The sequence below is a fragment of the Tetrao urogallus genome (assembly GCF_951394365.1).
Source record: "Tetrao urogallus genome assembly, chromosome: 12".
NCBI lineage: Eukaryota > Metazoa > Chordata > Aves > Galliformes > Phasianidae > Tetrao > Tetrao urogallus.
The window spans coordinates 16842996-16861346 of record NC_136825.1 but is presented as its reverse complement, the minus strand read 5'-3'; the positions used below and the strand labels follow the sequence as shown (position 1 = coordinate 16861346).

The window sequence follows — 18351 nt, the reverse complement described above, 5'->3', positions numbered from 1 at the left end:
TAGGGCTGCGGGATGAATTTGGGTTGAAAACGTTCCGATAGCGCAGCGGGAAGGCAGCGAGCTGTGCTGCTGGCCGAGGTGGGCGTAGCAGGGATGTGCGTGTGTTTGTGCGTGTACCCCGAGCTGTGAAATGTCAGTTGTGTTCACTGAAGGTGTTTTGTTTGCTACAAAACCAATGTTCTGCATTCCGACAGCAAAATTGCCCGTACGTAAATAACGTACGTCGAGATCGACCATGAAGACGTTTTGCGGAAGAGCCAACCCGACCACGGGCTCGTTGGAGTGGGTAGAAGAGGACGAGGATTATGACTACCACCAAGAAATTGCAAGGTATGCTGGGAAATGTCAGCCTTCTTCTTCGGGTTTGCTTCCATCTCCATAGAAATCCTGATGACTTGCAGCTGATGGGACAGGCTGAATGTTATGGTGTGTGTGGGGCTGAACGATATGTGTACAGTTCCATAGGGAACTCTCCAAGAAGTTCCACTCAGGTTTTTCTGAACGTTTCCTGGAGGTGCTGATTTTAATACCAGTGTTCATCCAATTGTGGCAAAGTCTTTGGCTGGATTTCTTTCAGATCCATTCTGCCACACAGAATTGATGCTTGTCTGTTCCTGACTCAGGTTGCTACTAATCTGGGGGGTTCATGTTGGATATTAGGAACAATTCCAGTTCTGACAGAGCAGTGAGGCAGTGGCACAGCTGCCCAAGGAGGTGGAGGTCACCATCCCAGAGGTGTCCCAGAGCTGTGGGGATGTGGCACTGAGGGATGTTGGCAGTGGGCACAGTGGGATGGTGTTGGACTTGGGGATCTGAGAGGTCTTTTCTGTCCTTAACGATTCTGTGATTTTATGATTAATTTACCTTGCAGCTTTTGGTGTGTAGATTCTGGTAATTAATGACAGACCAGCATTAGACAGCCTTTAATTGCTTTGAATGAACCTCCCTCTGCTCCAGCTGTTATTTCACAGCTGTCTGTCCATAGGTCCATGCTTTTGGATCCATTGTAGGAGAGGGGATATATACCAGCAATTAATTAGATCATGGGAATTCGTGACCACACCACTGAAATTACTTAATTCCTTACGTCTGGGAAAACACTTGGGACTTCAAGAGCATGCCATAGTTATCTGCACATTCATGGGATGTGGGACTGGTTGCATTAATAGGGGAAACAAAGGCTGTCCAATGAGACCTAGCAGTCTGCAGTGTTTTGCAGTATGTTGACTGGAGTTTTGCTTCTTGTAGATCACGCTATGCAGACATGCTTCACGATAAGGACAGGGTAAGTATAGAAGCAATGAACTTTTAAACGTTGAGGAAACAGTCACATTCTTTCTCTTGAGCAGCTGTCACTGCATGATGGTATGGATTTCTCCGAAGGATGAAGTGTTCAGATTTGTACTCCACATCTGACCTGTTCCTAGATCAGGAGATGCCTTCTTACGTCTGTCTCTAGAGCAGTGTTTTTTCCTGCAGAATGTGATATTTGCACTCAGTAGCTGCTTTTGTTGCTTTGTATTTGACATTTTAGTTGGGACCTTGACAGAGCTCATGGTAAAATTCCACAGGCTGTAAATGTGAAGCTAGGCTTCATAGTTCTGACAGGAATGTAAGTAAAGTCTGTCTTTATTCTTTCATTATGATTTGGTGTATTTACAGATCAAGATTGCGAAGAAAATTAAGATCAATAGCATATCTACAGGTGCGATGAAACCTGGAGAAATAGTTTAAATGCTCTTTATGCCCTAGCTGTTTAGTCACAAACCTTAAAAAACTTCTATGTGTCTACACTGTGACACCTTGAAGCAAAAACGTGGTTATTATCATCAGCTTCACAAAATGTCTCGTATTTCTAAACGTTTCACTAACAGTGGCTTTGGTGTGACTGTACAGCATAAGGAATGACTGTAGGCCTTTTTTCTGATGATGAACACATATAGTCTGAGAAGGGAAAATTTCTGCACAAAAATCGAAAGTAGGCAGAAGGTTGTTGATCTTGTTTTGTTAAGAAAGAAATCCCTATGTATGTATGTGTATTTACTTATTTCATTTCCACAGAACATGAAATATTACCAAGGTATTCGTGCTGCCGTCAGCCGAGTAAAGGGAAGAGGTGAGAAAGCGATTGTTCTAGACATAGGGACTGGCACGGGACTCCTGTCTATGATGGCAGCTTCAGCAGGGGCAGATTTCTGCTATGCAGTTGAGGTAAGCATTTGTTACAGATTGCATCCACGTTCGTAATTTCTTTGTAAGAGCTTCAGTGCAGTTGTTGTGTCTTCACAAGCAGTGGTCTGGGTGCATTTGTTGTGTTGTGCTTTGCTTTCTGAAGTGAGGATTTGATATCTTTATGTGCATGAAAAGAGATGGATCTTAAAAGAGTATAGCTGAAAATGCATAGAACGTTTTTTTAGGACCAGGTTCTGTAAATAAGCAGATCATCTAACAGTGCGGTTTTATACTGCTTTGTCTTCCCTATTGAACTCCAGTGTAATACGGAAAACTTGATGAATATTTTTGAAAACAGTGAATATTCTCAAGCCATGTTGCTGATCTTCCTGAGTTTCAGTTTTGTTGATGGGCTCTTAAACCAGTAAATCAAAACATGGACCACATTTTAATAGAGAGACTGCCTTATAAACTGATTTTTCCATCTCTGTTTTTAGATAGAGCATGTCCTGCTGTACTGACAGTTTTGAATTCTGATGGTTGTTAACAGCAGTTACTTACGTTAAGGGTAATAGCAGGGATATTTTGGCCAATTTAACATATTCTTTTAGTGCATCTGTAGAAAAAAAGAGAATATTCACTTGCCCCTAGGTTGTGTCTGGAAGGCACAGGTATATAAGTTCTAATAGCAGTATATTATTCCAGTTATGGAAGTGGGGCTAGGTTTCAACGTGGCCACAGTTCTCTTATCCTGAGTAGTCAGATTTCGAGGCTGGGTGGAATATTCAAAATCTGTATGCTTACAGTCTGGTCATTGAGCCCTTTTACTACACTCTCCATTATTCTGTTATTTTCAAGCTGTCTCTTTATTTTTCTCTTTGTTCTGAATGTTATACTGTTAATTAGAGCAGAATTATGGTATATTCTGGTGACTGTTTCTGTACTGGTTCTTTTTTTCCCTTTTAATTACTATTTTATTTACTTATTTTTACATCTTGAGCACATAAAGGTTTCTTGGAGCCACTTCTAGTGCGTGTGTCCCTTTATGTTTAAGGACAAGTTTGTTTACTGTAAATGTGAAACAATTCATGAGGTGTGTTCTTGTCTTTCAAAAGTTAAAGTGAAGTAGCTTTTGGAGACAGCTGAGAGCCAGGCTTGAACAATGCCATTTGAGGCCTATGAACTTTGGAAGGGAGGCTTAAGGTCTCTTGTTTTGTGGTCGTGAACTTCAGCTACAAGAAAAAGTACAGATGTAAAATTTTAGCAACACTAAACGTGCTGCATTTTGTGTTGTTGTATTTCTGAAAGCCAACATTAGCTAACCAGTTTGTTGCAATCTTGAATTTTGCAGGTTTTCAAACCCATGGCTAATGCTGCTGTGAAGATAGTGGAGAAGAATGGTTTCCATGACAAGATCAAGGTAATCAACAAGCACTCCACTGAAGTCACCGTTGGGCCAGGTGAGAAATTTAAAGCTAGGTTTATGTGTGTATTGCACTACTACTTCAAAACTTTAAGGAAATATGTATTTTTATGCTTCTCCAAATGATTTTAATTAAACAAAGGAAATCCTTTTCTTTCCAGAAAGTAACATTGGAGTATTATTTCACAAGGAAATATTTCTGGTAATATTTCAATAGTTCTGTAGTCAGTAGACTTCTACAGGAGAATATTTTGCACGCTTCAACAGATTCTCTGTCAGGAGAGTGTTTTTGAATGACTTGTCCTTTCAGCATACCAGCTTCTTGAAAGATATGTCTTAGTGCAGTCATAGTAAATTTTGTCTTTCAGATGGAGACATGCAGTGTCGTGCAAATATCTTGGTAACAGAATTATTTGACACAGAGCTGATAGGAGAAGGTGCTCTACCAACCTACGAGCATGCGCACAAATACCTTGTACAGGTAAGAAAATGTGCTGTGTCAGATTTCTCCCTAGGGGTCTTTTTTGGAGTAGGATACAGGTAGGTGACAAAGTGTCAGCTTTCTAGGCTGTGAGTTATCATGAGATGAGGAGCACTGGCTTCATTGGTCATTGCTGGAGGAGGGGGAGCAGAGATGCTACCCAAAATCTCTTCTAAACTCCGATTATCAGACTCCTCATTTGAGACTGCTTCTGCTGCTCCTTCCCCAAGCTGCCTGTTTTCCCGTTCCCCTGTTTTCACCTATAAACATAATAACGCTCCATAACTTTTTACATCTTTCCACTGTAATTGATCTGTTTGCTTCCTGAACTTCACAGTTAGCTTTTAGTTCTGTGTTTATTTAGAACAACTTTTATGTGCTTTAAACATGGCTATCAAGTTGTCACTGAATAAATATTTGAGCCAGTATTCTATATCTATATGTAAGCTATATACTCATTGCAATAACAAATGCTATGTTAATGTTGCAAACCTAATAGTTAAGTGCTCAAAGTAGATCTGTCACCTCAGAATGAGAATGCAGATGTAAGTTGAACTGAGCAAATAAACTGATATTGTTGTATCATTAATATAACAAAGAGATCTTTCAAAGTAGTTCTAAAGGATGCCCAGTGGGGTGGGCAGGCCTATCATAATTCACAGAGAGTGTTCTGTGTCAGAAGTCTGTGGAATAACTGGAGCTTAAGATTTCAAAGTTCCCAGTCTAATTACTTTTCCTTTAAATTGGTTGGCGTTTCAATTGATTTAATTTTCATGTATGTTAATAAGTCAGCTTTGTTGAATTCTTTTACCCTTTGTTTTGCACATTCAGGAAGGATGTGAGGCAGTGCCTCACAGGGCAACAGTGTATGTCCAGTTAGTGGAATCCAAAAGAATGTGGTCCTGGAACAAACTGTTTCCTGTTCATGTTGAAGCAAAGGATGGTGAAAAAATTATTGTCTCCCCTTCAGAAATGGAGAACTGTCCAGGTGTTCCTTCTGTTTGTGATATCCAACTGAACCAGATGCCTTCAAGTGACTTCACTATCCTCAGTGATGTGGTGACTATGTTCAGGTGGAGTAGGCACTGCTTTGTTCAAAACAAAGCTTTCCTGTTACACCTTTTCTGCTTAGCAAGCAGGTGAGAATTCCTGAAGAATACTGAACTGTTTCTTTTCACAATTTTGGTGCTTCTCTGCAGTGTGGATTTCAGTAAGCCAGTAAGGAGTGCATCTACCTGCTATAGAGTGCAGCTGGAGCCTGTAAAATCTGGCAAGGCACAAATTGTACTTTCCTGGTGGGATATTGACATGGACCCTTCTGGAACAATAAACTGCACAATGGCTCCATACTGGGTAAAACCCACATCTGCTTTCCAGGTAAAATACTGAGCCCTCAGATGCTGTCATCAGATGAATTCCAGTAATTATTTTAAGGTCCTACTGGGTATTTTAAACAGCTGTCTTGTAAACTGTATAGAAACTTTGCTAATATTTTATGTATTGGAAGGTGATAAATCATAGAAATGCTAATTTTATGCACAAATTTTAGGTTTGCTTTAATGTGAAGCTGAGGTTGCCTTGTAGATCTACAGTTCTTGTTTATTTTATTTTACTTTCAAGAAAAAACAATAATTAGCACTTTTTTTTTAACTAGTCTCTGTCCTTGGTCAGAATATCAGGCTGTGTTTTTCTTCCTTGTAGTTTTTGTATTAAATTTCCAAATCTTTTACTTAAATATATTTATATTCCCATAAAAAAGACGAGTATTAGGGAAAACTGCTGAGTTGATAGGGGATATTGAGAAGGAATGGGAGATCAGTGTTAAACTAGTCTCCTGTGTTTTTGTAGTTACTTGTAGGCTCCTTTTGACTAACTTTATCATACAGAGCACTTGTTTGCACTTACTGTGTTTGAGAATAAAAGGGAAAACTAACAAGGCATTTAGTTGGCTTAACACATTTGCATTACTGAAAGCAAGTTTTTGAAACGTAGATAGCTGTGTTGTCACAGTGACACTAATTGGGCTCCTTTGATTCTTGAGACTCCAACCACTGGTCACTGTCAGCAATTCAATAAGTGTTTCTAATGTAAGTGAACTACAGAGGTAAAACAGCATTAATAAATATAAAATGTGTTTTTGTTCTGGTTTTCATTTCATGAAACACAAACTTAGATACACAGCAAGCCATTGGTCTCAAGCTTATCCTATTTCAAGACAACTTTGCAGAATACCTTTATTCAGTGCACAGTGTTGTTCCTTACTCAGCCTTGCTAACACGAGCAGGAATCCTTCAACCAGTCATCTACCAGTGCTCCGAAGTCGTGCCCATTCTTACTAATTGACTTTTTGTATTTCTTTACTTGTGTGTTTACTGTTTGAGTCACTCCCTAAGGTTTTGTTTGTCAACTCCTTTTCAGTGGAGAGATCACTGGATGCAGTGTGTTTATTTCCTTCCGAAAGAGGAGCAGGTTCTGCAGGGTCAGAAGGTGCACCTGACTGCCTGTCGTGATGAGTACTCCGTGTGGTATGTGCTGCAGAGAGCCAGGTAATGAGATACGTGTGTAAGAAGGGGCGGGTGGCTTCCTCCAAGCTGGACTGATTGCTGTGCTTGCAGCTGAACTGTTTTGTGGAAGAACAAGATTGAAACCTAGAGACTAGAAAATTACTGGAAGCCCAAACAAATTAAAATGCACTGCAATGAGCAGGTGGAAAAAAAATAAAAGTGATGCATAGAAACACAATTGAGCTTTGGACTGCTGGAATTATTCTGCCATTTTTGTTGTTCCAGACAAGAAGATGAGGACAAGGCAGTTGCTCGTGTTGAGAGTCCTGTTTGTAGATGCCAGGCTCACCTTCTTTGGAACAGACCACGCTTTGGGGAATTGAATGATCAGAACCGAACACGCCAGTACATCAAGTCTTTGATGAATGTGAGTGAACATTGCCTTTAGGTTTCCTGGCTTCTCTGACAGGTGTATTGTTTTAGTTGTAGTAATGGTTCTTGGAATTTTTTCTCCTTTGCAAATAAATTTGTTCATAGACCGTATTTTATTTACATCAGCAAATGTAAATTGGATTTTGTTATGGTACAACAAACACCTCTTTGGTATGTCTTTTGTTTTTTTCTAACAGCAAGCAAGCATTTTTTTCATAGGAATTTTAGGAGCTCTATGTATTTGTGAGAAGGTATATTGGTGATTGGATAAAGACAGGCTTTTTATGATCACGTGTATGGCAATAAAAATATACTCTACACACCCTTGTGTATTGGTGAAACCATTTTCTTACCTAAAACGAGGGATTACATGAATATTTCTTACACTGTTCTGTTCTGCTTGAAGTCCTTATATTAGCAATATGTATCTCAGTCCTTATTTTCTATGCAGCTATAAAAAGTGAGGGAAAACACCTCCAAAATGTCCAGGACATGAGAATTCTTTCATTTGGAATAGGAATAACTGACAATTGATTTCCCCATAGGTTCTGAAAACAGATAGCGTTTGCCTTTGCATCAGTGATGGCAGCCTGCTGCCTGTATTGGCTCACTATCTTGGAGCAGAGCAGGTACAGTACTTCCTCCTGGGTTGGTTTTTTTTTTTTGACCTCTGTGTTTTTGCTTGGTGTTTTCAGATCTGTTGTACTCCAGTCCATTGTTTAATTATTTCCAGTGCCTCTTCAGTGACAAGCGAGAAAGAGGCTCCCATTGTGTTGAAAAGTAGGTTAAATTCATCAAGCTGAACTCCAGGGAGATAACAGTAACCAATTTTGATGTTTGCCAATGCAAAGCCTGGAATGAAAATGCTGTTTTTCATTCCTTGCTGATTGCTGTTTATCTTCATACATACTGGGGCTTTTAAAAATTACCCCAACCAAAATATCTGGCAGGCTTTTTTTCTTCTTTTCTATTCACAGTTCTGTAATTACATTTATTATCCACTTGAAAGTGGAAAGTCTGTAACAGACAGATAAGAGGCTTTAAGAATACTGAACTTGTGTGTAGATGAAAGACTGAGAGTTGCCTGGCTGTCACGTTTGCATACATACCTTACTTGATGTGTTCCTGCTGGAGGCCTTCAAACCAAAATCTGTCATAGTAGGACTGAATGTGCAGGAATGTGTAATGTAGTACAATCCCAAGGGAGATGCTGGGCAGCCCACAGAAATGAACAAACTGAGGTTTGTGGGACCCACGGCTCCCATATTTTTGCCTTTAGTCTTACAAGGGGCCAGTCTGTTTTCCTATAGACTCATAGCAGCATATTGCTTAATGCTTCACTAATGCTGAATGAAACCTGAATGTTTTCTTATGTTTTTTTCTTTTTCCCTTACTTTGAAATGTCTTTGCAGGTTTATTTATTTTTAATAAGCCTAACTAATCTGGATATTTTGAGTGAACATTCTGATGAGCAGGAAAATTAGGGGAAGTTTTGTAGGTTGACTGGCAATATAGTAAAAACTGTTTATCACACCATAACCATGTTCAGAACATAAACTATACACAATGCCATTCATGTCAAGTCCCCCCAAAGCTTCCATCCTGATAAACCTAAATCCCCAAACTGTTGTCAGAGTGGAAATTTGAATATCTGGCTGATTGCAGTCTGGATTTAAAGGTTTTACTGTAAGAGTTTCTTTTTTAGGAATACCCTTGCATTAGTGCAGAGGTAAATATATGCCTAGAGCAAACATTAATGTTATGTGCATCTCAAAAAAGGAAAATAAATGGTTGCATTCAGTACAGGGTTTTTTTCCCTCTTGCACAGCTGTGAAAACAGCATCATATAGCCAGTAGTTATTGGGAGTTTTATTGACAAAGGAATGTAGCACAGATGTGTGTTTTTTTATTAGGCATGTGCACGGTCAGTTCCTTAGAGTATCAGAACATCTCCAGCATCATTCAGTCTGTAATCATTTTAACTAAGAGCTACAAAGCTAGTTTGACTATCTGTGGTGTGCTTTCTGTAGGTGTTTACATTAGAAAACTCTGCTGTGTCCTGCTCTGTCATGAAAAAAGTGAGTATTTGGTTTTGTGTTAAAGCAGTAAATATTTGTTGTGAGGATGAGTGGAATGTGAGAGCATCACATAGTTTGCACCAGCCTCACCTAGAAGGTGACAACTAGCAGTTCTTTCCTCCTGCTGAAGGATCCTCTGAGTGCATGCACCCCTTAGGAACAGACTTGTCCCATCCTGAGGGCTGAGTTGTGGAAGGCAGTTTTAAAAAATTTCTCTTGGGTGTTTGTTTCTTGTTTATTTCTTATTAAAATATTATTTTGGTGTGGATGTGTCTCAATTGTAGCTTTTGATAAAGACAGAATGTTACTTTTTTTCTAGTTCTTTAAAGCCAACCATCTTGAAGATAAAATTAAAATAGTAGAAGCCCGTCCTGAGTCGCTGACATCGTCTCACTTGGAAGATAAAAAGGTACGGAATAGTTGTCCATACTGAATTTCAGAGGTGTGACAGGAAGAGGAATATGAAAGTGATTTTTGCTTTCCAGTTTTCCTGCTGTAACCACAGTGAACCACAGTTCATACAAAGTAGCAGTCATTTGAGACTTCTACCTACTGAAACTGAGCGAAGCACAGGTTAAAGACTTGGAGGTTTTTTTTTTTTTTTTTTTTCTTTGCCTTTGAAAGGTATGATTTTCCCTTCCAGCATAATCTACACCTGTCGTAATACCAGTTAAACAGTATAACTGCACAGATACTTGGGGCTGAGCTCTTCTTCCTCAAGACAGTCTGAAGATCAGTCTATCAGTACGTCCTAAAATCCTCAAATTTGCAGAGTTCTGTGACACTTCTTATTAAGCTTTCCGTTTGGAATTCAGCAACTTGAAAAGATGGCTGTTACACAGCATCAAATCCATATTTGGATTGGAGAAGTTTGTATCTAGATGACTTTGCTTGCTGTATTGCATTGTCAGCTATTGAAGATGTAACTAGCCTTTGAGCTGTTGTTCTCTATTACAACATTTTCTGTCTCTTTTCTTTGCCAAGATTTCTGTTCTTGTTGGAGAGCCATTTTTCACTACAAGCTTGTTGCCATGGCATAACCTGTATTTCTGGTACGCCAGAACAGCTGTGACCCAGCATCTTGCCAGCAGTGTCACTGTTTTACCTCAGTCTGCTGCCTTGCACATGATGATTGTGGAGTTTCAGGTGAGACTGTTTTAAAGCATCCATTTTGCACTGATATGAATTCACCTAAAACTGAGTACACTTTCCTAAGTTTTTAACACCAAGTTTATGCAGTTATAATGCTCTTCCCTTTGACGTGCGTTGTGCTTGCCACCTGAGGAGAGAATATTTGACATCTTGGAGATGAGTTTTGACATTTCAACCATCCCTTGTCAGAAAATTACCTTGAAATTTTTTGCAATTTCAAATGAAAAGCTTGAATGCTTTAAAATATTTGTTTAGGTTAGACAGGTAGAACTGAGCATGTCAGAATTGTGGTTATTTATAAAATGTAACATAATGTAAAACAACAATTTTGTAAATGATATTTGAGTGCAAGACCACAAGAGATTCCATAATTGAATGTTCATTTTCTTTGAAACCTTGGAGAATGCACACAGTTCTAAACTTGGGGTCATGTTAGGATGAAAAATAATCTTTGAGAAATTTTCCAAGGCATAAATGTTTGTTAAGAACTGTCAGATGGTTAGTAAAGGTTGTTAAGAGTTTGCCTACAATGACAATGGAAATTGCAGAAGTACTTGATATGCTGAGTTTCTGTCCAGAAGCTGAAGTGAGGGAACTCTCTAGTCCGAAATTGGGCAAATAAAATATATGTGTCTGTAAAACAAAAATGAATATTATCTAACATGTTCACATAATCACAACCTTCAGTTTCTTTTCAAAATACCAGTTCTTCTATTTCCTCTAATTGACCAACTGTGCAGTTTTGTCTGCACAGTCTCCTTCAGAGAGAAATAAATGGAGTATCATTCTGATACTCTTTAACCTTGTTCCCACACATCTACCCTTGATTTATACACATGAAAACATACAAGTTCTTTTTTCCTGTGTGATTATTCATCCACACTGCATCTTTTTGCATAGATTTCAAGGTTTTCTGCAGAAGTTTAGAGAATTTGAAATGTATTCTGAGAAAATAATGTAAATCTGAGTCATGTAATAGGAAGCAGATGTTTAATCAACAGTAATCAGATTGAAATAAGCAGTTAATTTTAATCTCATGCTCTTTTATCCTGAGGATTTACATCCCTAGAATTCAAAGGGTTTCATAAGAAAGTCAATACTATTCTCTTTATGTTTTGGATGACAAAACTGAAGCCTGCAGAGTGATTAAGTTTGTTCTGTAATCTAGTAGCTGAACCTAGAATGACATCCATATGACATGAACCTCAGTTTTTTGCCTTTGTGTTCAGCGTTGTGTTCAGAGATGGTCCTGTTGGCTGTCGTGTTAGAACATAGAATTTGCTCTGTTCCGCTACTCCGAAAGTTATAACTTAAATTTGACACTTTCCTCTTTGTTCAGTGGTGAATCTAGTCTGAAACACTAGAATGTGTTGAGTTTTGTTTTGGTTTTAGATAAGCTCTGCATTTGTCCGTTCTGGATTAGACAGAAGAAACAGACAAACTCTTGTAAGGTATTCTGCAGAAGCCCTATCGCCTGTTGTGTGTTGTCAGAATAGCAGTATCTCATTACACTTAGACAATTAGCTAGAGCTGGGTTCAGGAGAAGAAATGTGATGAACATTTTCCAGTTATAAACGTGTTAGTCCATAATTTCATTCAGGGAGCAGGATGCTACGTGTCTAATTTCATAGTTCTAACAACAGGACATTGTAGAAGTCTGTAGCTACCAATGATTAGTTATGGGATGTTATCTTTAGAGGTGAATGCAGAGAGATTCCTTACACAAAATGTCTCATAATCCTATTTAAAGTTCTGATGCATCTTGTTTACCGTTGGTGAGGTGAATATGACCTGGAACACAGGTGTAGTAGAAAATCTATTTTATTGAAGTCTTCTGTGGGCTGCAGAGGGGAAAACTATGTTGTAAATCTTTCATGCCTTAATCTTTCTTTCACTGTCAGTCAGTCTTTCCTGCAAACTGAGGGAGAAAATGTTAGGTTTATAGGTTCACTGTGAGTATTCAATGTGTAAGCTCTTTTTTTCTTCCCAAGAAAAGCCTTGCCTTGAATATTGCGTGCAGTTTTGGTCTCCATACTATAAAAAGGATGTTAAAATACTTGAATGTGTCTGTGGGAGGCAACAAAACTGAGAAAAGAGCTGTGAGGATGATCAAACAATAGAACAGGCTTCCTATCGAGGCACTTGATATGACCCATGCCTGTCAGTGTTCAAGAGACATTTGGATAAAGCCTTTTATAACATGCTTTAACCTTTGGTAAGCCCTGAAGTGGTAAGGCAGTTGGACTTGACCATCGCTGAAGGTCCTTTCAAGCTGAACTATCCCATTCCATCCCATATATTTGGTTGTGAAACAGTAATGAACAGGTAATAGAAATGTGTATGTCTCCAGTTAGCGAGTGTTCTTATTCTATTAGAGACCATTAATGCAGTCTATGAAAAGGCAGAAGTTGAACTGAATCACTTGTCTGTCAATTGGATTGGTAAACTCAGTGAGTATGTATGTGTAAGAAGTGCCTAAAGTGAGTATACTCATCTTTGGAGTGCTAAAGGGAAGCATGGTAGTCCAATGAGCTGTAAGATGTTTGGTTCACACTAGTCTGCAAAGTGTAAACCAAATGCTTGAGTAATTGGTTCAAACCAGTACACTGAGTGACTGGAGAACATTTGTGAGGCCCTGAACAATAATTTTGTGAGTAAATGTTGTCATCTGTGTATGTTTGTATTTTTAAGACAATACAATGCACTCTGAATTTTTGAGAACATACTGCCTTCAGTTCATCCAGTAATTTAATTTTTATCTGCCTATCGTGAATCTGTTGTAGTACCACTTAACTTTGTTTTTCATCAAAATAGGTGAGGAAATACTCCCTAAAATATTCATTCAACTGAGTGGTTTCTCTTTATATTTTTTCTTATGATGACACAGAAATTGCTCTTGCAGTAAGAATTCAGATCTTCTGAAGGAAAATTATGTCAATTTTAGGGCAGGAACATTTTTGTCTTAGTTTAATATGTAATATTTATATATCTTTTGCCTCTCTCTACCAGCTATACATTCTACAAGGAAGAGTTATGGCTTGTTTTCTTACTTGTCTTCAGATGGAAGTGCTCAGCATTGATATATCCCTAGTTAGGAAGGAACTGATTCAGACCAATTCACTTAGTGAAGATCAACTAAAATACAAATCCTCATAGTATTGACTACCTTAAATTCTACTAAACTAGGTCTGAATTCCATCCTGTCATTTAGAGCTGTAATGTGTTATGCCCTGCTGTGTGGCAAGCTAGGTTTGGCTGACCTGATACGCACAGGCTGAAGGGAGGTACATGCACTTTACTAACAGTTGACTTTACAGCTAAAGCTCTCTTTGTTAACAGAATCAAACAAAATCCCGTTTTCCTTTTTAGGACTTATGGAGAATCCGGAGTCCATGTGGCACCTGTGAAGGTTTTGATGTCCAGACTATGGATGACATGATTAAAGTAAGGCTGTTTAACAGTGAGTGTGTTAACCACTGTTCCAGTTTTTCATAAATATTATTTCATAAATAATATTTCATAAATACTGTGGCTTTTGAATAAACTCATCTAGGAGTTGTTGATAAATGAATCCTGCAGTCCTCCCTTGCCCTCGCAGGTACTTTCAATAGTGAGCAGGGCTCTTAGAGAAACTGATGAGACTGGTGAAGGGTGAGATTTTTCTGTCAGTTTCTAGAGTTGTGTTGTGTATCTCCACATTTGTGGTAGCCATTTAGATTGCCTTCATAGTCACTGTGTGGGAGTACAGTACTCTACACTGTAGGGTAGAATTCATCTCAAGAGAGAGTTTGAATGCACTGTATCTTGAAAATACCCATTTTTATCTGCCTGTTGAGGACTAGCAATTAGTACATGCATGCAGTACAAGGTTTTCCTTTACCTAAGAAGTACAGAACTTCAAAGTTGGAACTTTATTGCTTAAATATTCTGAAGTCAGAATGCATAATTTGAATACAGAGACTATTTGCCTCTGGATTGTTTTCAGATGATTTTATTACTTTTTCTTTCTTCAGAATTCTCTGAATTTTAGAGAATCAAAGGAAGCAGAACCTCACCCTCTGTGGGAATATCCTTGCAAGTCACTCTCCAATCCCCAGGAGGTTTTGTTATTTGACTTCAGAGAGACTGTACCACAACACTGCCTCAGCACAGAGGGGTCTGTAAGTCTTTTACGGTGAGTTTTCTCATTGCTATAAATGGTTTTCAAACTGAGTGTGTTAACTAGTGGGATCTTAGGCAACAATTTTAAAAAATGTAACCTAAAGCTGTGGAATTTACTCCAACAGAAATTTCCCATTGCTACTCACAATAGGCTTCAACAGTGAGAGGGTAATCATTTAGATAATATGCCTGTATTTCAAGAAAAGCATTTCAATAGATGTCACTATGATTTAAAATGTAAACAGGTTAATTTATCGCTTACATAAAACAAATTGGTTTTTGTTTGTTTGCAGTCTTGGAATTTGTTCCCTGTTGCTGTGATCCTGCAGATGTAGCTCCTATTTAGCTGTTCAAATTATTCTGTTTAGTAGCTTTGAAGTGTACACGATCTTTCCCTTCAGCTGTAATTCTGACAGCCTTGGTATTTTTCATGTCATCTGAAATACTTTTCACCATAACTGCAGATTGTAATTACTGCTGCTCAGATATGAAATGGTGTTAAAAATTAAAAAACGGGGGAAGTTACTTGTAACCATGCAGGCTTTATGTAAGTAGATGTTTCCATTGTGAAGCCCAATTAATGGTTACACAAAACCCAAAACCATCTGTGTAGGGTCTCTTTGCACCACTTGTATTTAGAGGCAGTATGCCAGTGTGACCCCTGCCCTTGTCAAGCACAGACTTGAAGTGAGATGGGTTATGTGACTAATAAAAATGAAACATGAAGGTCTATAAAGGAGATACTCTCCAGAGACACTATGTCATTTCTGCCATGCTTTATTACGTGCTGTTAAATGGCTGTGTTTGTTAGCAGATGCAGTTATGACTTAAGTTCCTCTTCATTCTTTTTTAGATTTAATGTCTGCAAATGTTTAAGAAGTTGCAAACCATTTACCAAATTATTTGTCTGTTCAGTTTGTTTTCAGAGAAACAAGTTATTCATGTTTTCACAGCTTTCACTCTCTCCCAGCTAGATGAGGAATGGGTGCAGTGTTTAAGGACATCAGTGTTATATAAAGATAATGCTATGGTGATGGATTTTAATCCCCTGCCTCTCTCCAGAAAGGGAAAGAGCCATGGAGCAGTTCTGTGGATGGAATATCATCTTACTGCTGATATCTCAGTTAGTACAGGGCTGGTGCAGATTTCAAATGAAAAGGTACTTCTTCAATCTAATTTCATTATCTCTCCAAGTCTGTTAGGATTACAGTGCTGAAAGATGAGTCTCAGCTGGCCATGCTTGATTTACATAGTGCTTCTTATTAAACTCTTTGGATGTTATGTGAACTGAACTAGCAGAGCTGTTTGTATCTTTGTGGGAAGACTCTTAACATAAGAGTCGGAATTGGCTCCAAATGCTTCTGTAGATGAGAACCACGTACAGAATGCAGATAGGATGCTAGTTCAAAGTAGGATTTATACAACTTAAATACAACTTGCTTATTAACAACATGCAACTTCCTTTTCTCAGTTAAACAAAAAGAAAAAACTAGAGAAGGATGAGGTGGTTTTGGTACTCTTTGCAAATCTTGTTTGACCAAATCTGTTTATTGTCTGTAACTTCAATGTGCAGCAGAGCATGTTAGATTTCAAGTTACGCATTCCTTTAACGAGTGACTGGCAATGATTGGGAGAAATTGTATCTGATCTTTCTGTACTGAACTGAAAATAAGAACTCTTGTGTTTTTACTGCATTATTACTGTCCAGGTAATCCATCCTAGGATTGTAACTACTTTCATTTTTAACTCTTTCTTGTAGGGAAACTGTGAATGGAATCCCCACTGCAAGCAAGCTGTCTATTTTTTCAGTTCTGTTATTGAATCAGAAACTCTGGCAGACTTTCCTAGTGCTGTCACGTATGCAATAAATTTTGACACAAAGACAGGAGAGATTGCCATGGATTTTAAGCTATTATAAAATACTTTCACTTGTGATGTAAATTATAATAAACTTATACAATATTCCTTGTATGGCAGAGATTTGGGTTTTTTTTTTATTGTGCTCAGAGAGCAAACATTCTGAAAAATACTTTTAAATCTTTTTGGTTTCATTTTAAAAATACCTACCCAGGGAGGGAGAGAGAAATCTTTCCTTATAGACAGGCATTGCTTGCAGGATTCATATTACAGCTATACACATACTTGCTAGCATCTCTTGGTGTGAAACTGTGTATTTTGGGGTGCTGAATAGCCTGATGGAAACACAAAATAGTTGGTGTACTGGGCATTATCTGGCATTAGCAGATGAAGACTCTAAACCTTATGCTGACTTTAGATAAGTGTGAGTTAAACTCATTTATTTCTAGGCTTTGCACTTGTTGCTTCTAATGGAAATTAATCATCAGAGTGCACAAAAAGAAATCCCAAGTCAAACTACATACGTGTATTAGTATGCTCATTAGGGAACAGGAAAAATAAGAGCTACTTGCAGACTCCTGTACATTGTAGTTAGTATTAAATTGAAATAGTCTGTGAATTAAAGTATGTTGCACTGGCATTCTTCTGGAGCCAGATATGCTGCATTTCTGAAGAGACATTTACTCAACAGTGAGCAAAGTCTAGAAATATATAACTGAAAATTAGAAAACGTACAGATTTGGGTTAATTGTAAGTGACCAAATGATGATAGTCTGACCAGAGTAAAAGAAATTGAGCCATGGCCTAAAAACAGTCAGATATCTATAGGATATAGGTAATGTGTATACATGCAAACTTCTGGCTTATATCCATTCCGTAATGGTCTGGATAATATCTGCAAGCTCAGGTAAGGCGTAAGTTAGTTCTGCAGTAGTGTACTGTCCATAACTGAGGTTTTTTAGCTGCATTACAAATTCTATTGGCAGAAACTGCAGGGTGTGACTGTGTGTGCAATTAATTCTGCTTCAGATGAGCAATCAATTGCTCTGCCTTGTCTGTGTGTTCTGTGAAGTCAAATAGAAAATCAATGTACTGCCTGCCCTAAATCATGTCACCCAGCTGCAGGGATAACTGCACACCAAAGCTGCTCCCATTTCCCTGAGCAGCAACTTCTGTCAATTGCCAAGAATTGCCAAGAACTGTAAAGAAGCCATGAGGGAGCAGGAGCCTGCTCTGCTTTGCCTGGTCACCACGGTGAGTAGGAGTTTGTCCTCTTCCTAAGTGTGTGATCGTATTTGTGGACCTGAAAGCCATCTGAAATACTGCTAAATATTTTCCTGACCAAGATCTTAGCACTTAATAAATGCAAGGACTCGGGAAGAGAAGGATTGCATAACTAACAATTTTCTCTCGAGGTTAAAGCTCCTGATAATGTCTGTGGATTTCACTTTTGGAAGCTGTACTTTTAGGATATTTGACCTCAGACTCACATTTCTTACAAAGTTGATTGGAATATATAAGTTACTCTAAACAGTTGTTCCTAATTTTGATACACTGCTTGTAGCCCACAGAGAGTTTAGTATCACAGATCTATTTGTTGTATGCTGACCCACTAAGACCTACAATTGCAAGGGGAACAATAACTGGGCTAAAAAGCTTGACCCTGTTACTGTTCCTTTTGTTCCAGTATGTATAACTCTGTTTTCAAGCAGACTGCTTTTTTATATCTGTATTACAATTATATGTAAAATAAATTAATTTATGCAACTCTGAATGCGTGAGGTTTGTACTTTATATCTTCTCTTGAAGGAGGTAACAGGAGAACACAGCTAGGTGCTGCCTCCTGTGGCCTGGTACAGAGAGTTTGCAATACAAAAAGCTGCTGAAGGTGCTTTGCTTACTGCACAACTAAAGCAGAATCTAACAGAAGCATGCAATGTTCTGATGGGAACACAGAATTAAAGGACAGCAATGTAACAGAATTTATGTTTAAGAAATAAGAATAAAACCAGTGCAGCCGAGGTTACAGTGGTTTAATGTCTAGTGTTAATGTTCTCAAAGATAACTGTATATATGTGTGTGCCTGAACAG

General features: G+C 38.4%; 1 protein-coding gene across 1 annotated transcript; it reads left to right on the top strand.

Annotated features, from left to right (window-relative positions):
- Positions 1-235: 235 nt before the first annotated feature.
- On the top strand, positions 236-16321 carry PRMT7 (protein arginine methyltransferase 7; the record flags this gene model as incomplete). The annotated part of the gene is made up of 17 exons (XM_079541650.1): positions 236-330; positions 1249-1285; positions 2062-2211; positions 3524-3632; positions 3964-4076; positions 4908-5149; positions 5276-5453; positions 6495-6622; positions 6866-7007; positions 7558-7641; positions 9043-9090; positions 9410-9499; positions 10075-10236; positions 13612-13686; positions 14256-14416; positions 15466-15562; positions 16163-16321. The coding sequence occupies 17 exons, from the start codon at positions 236-238 to the stop codon at positions 16319-16321; spliced, it is 2070 nt and encodes a 689-aa protein (XP_079397776.1).
- Positions 16322-18351: the final 2030 nt, after the last annotated feature.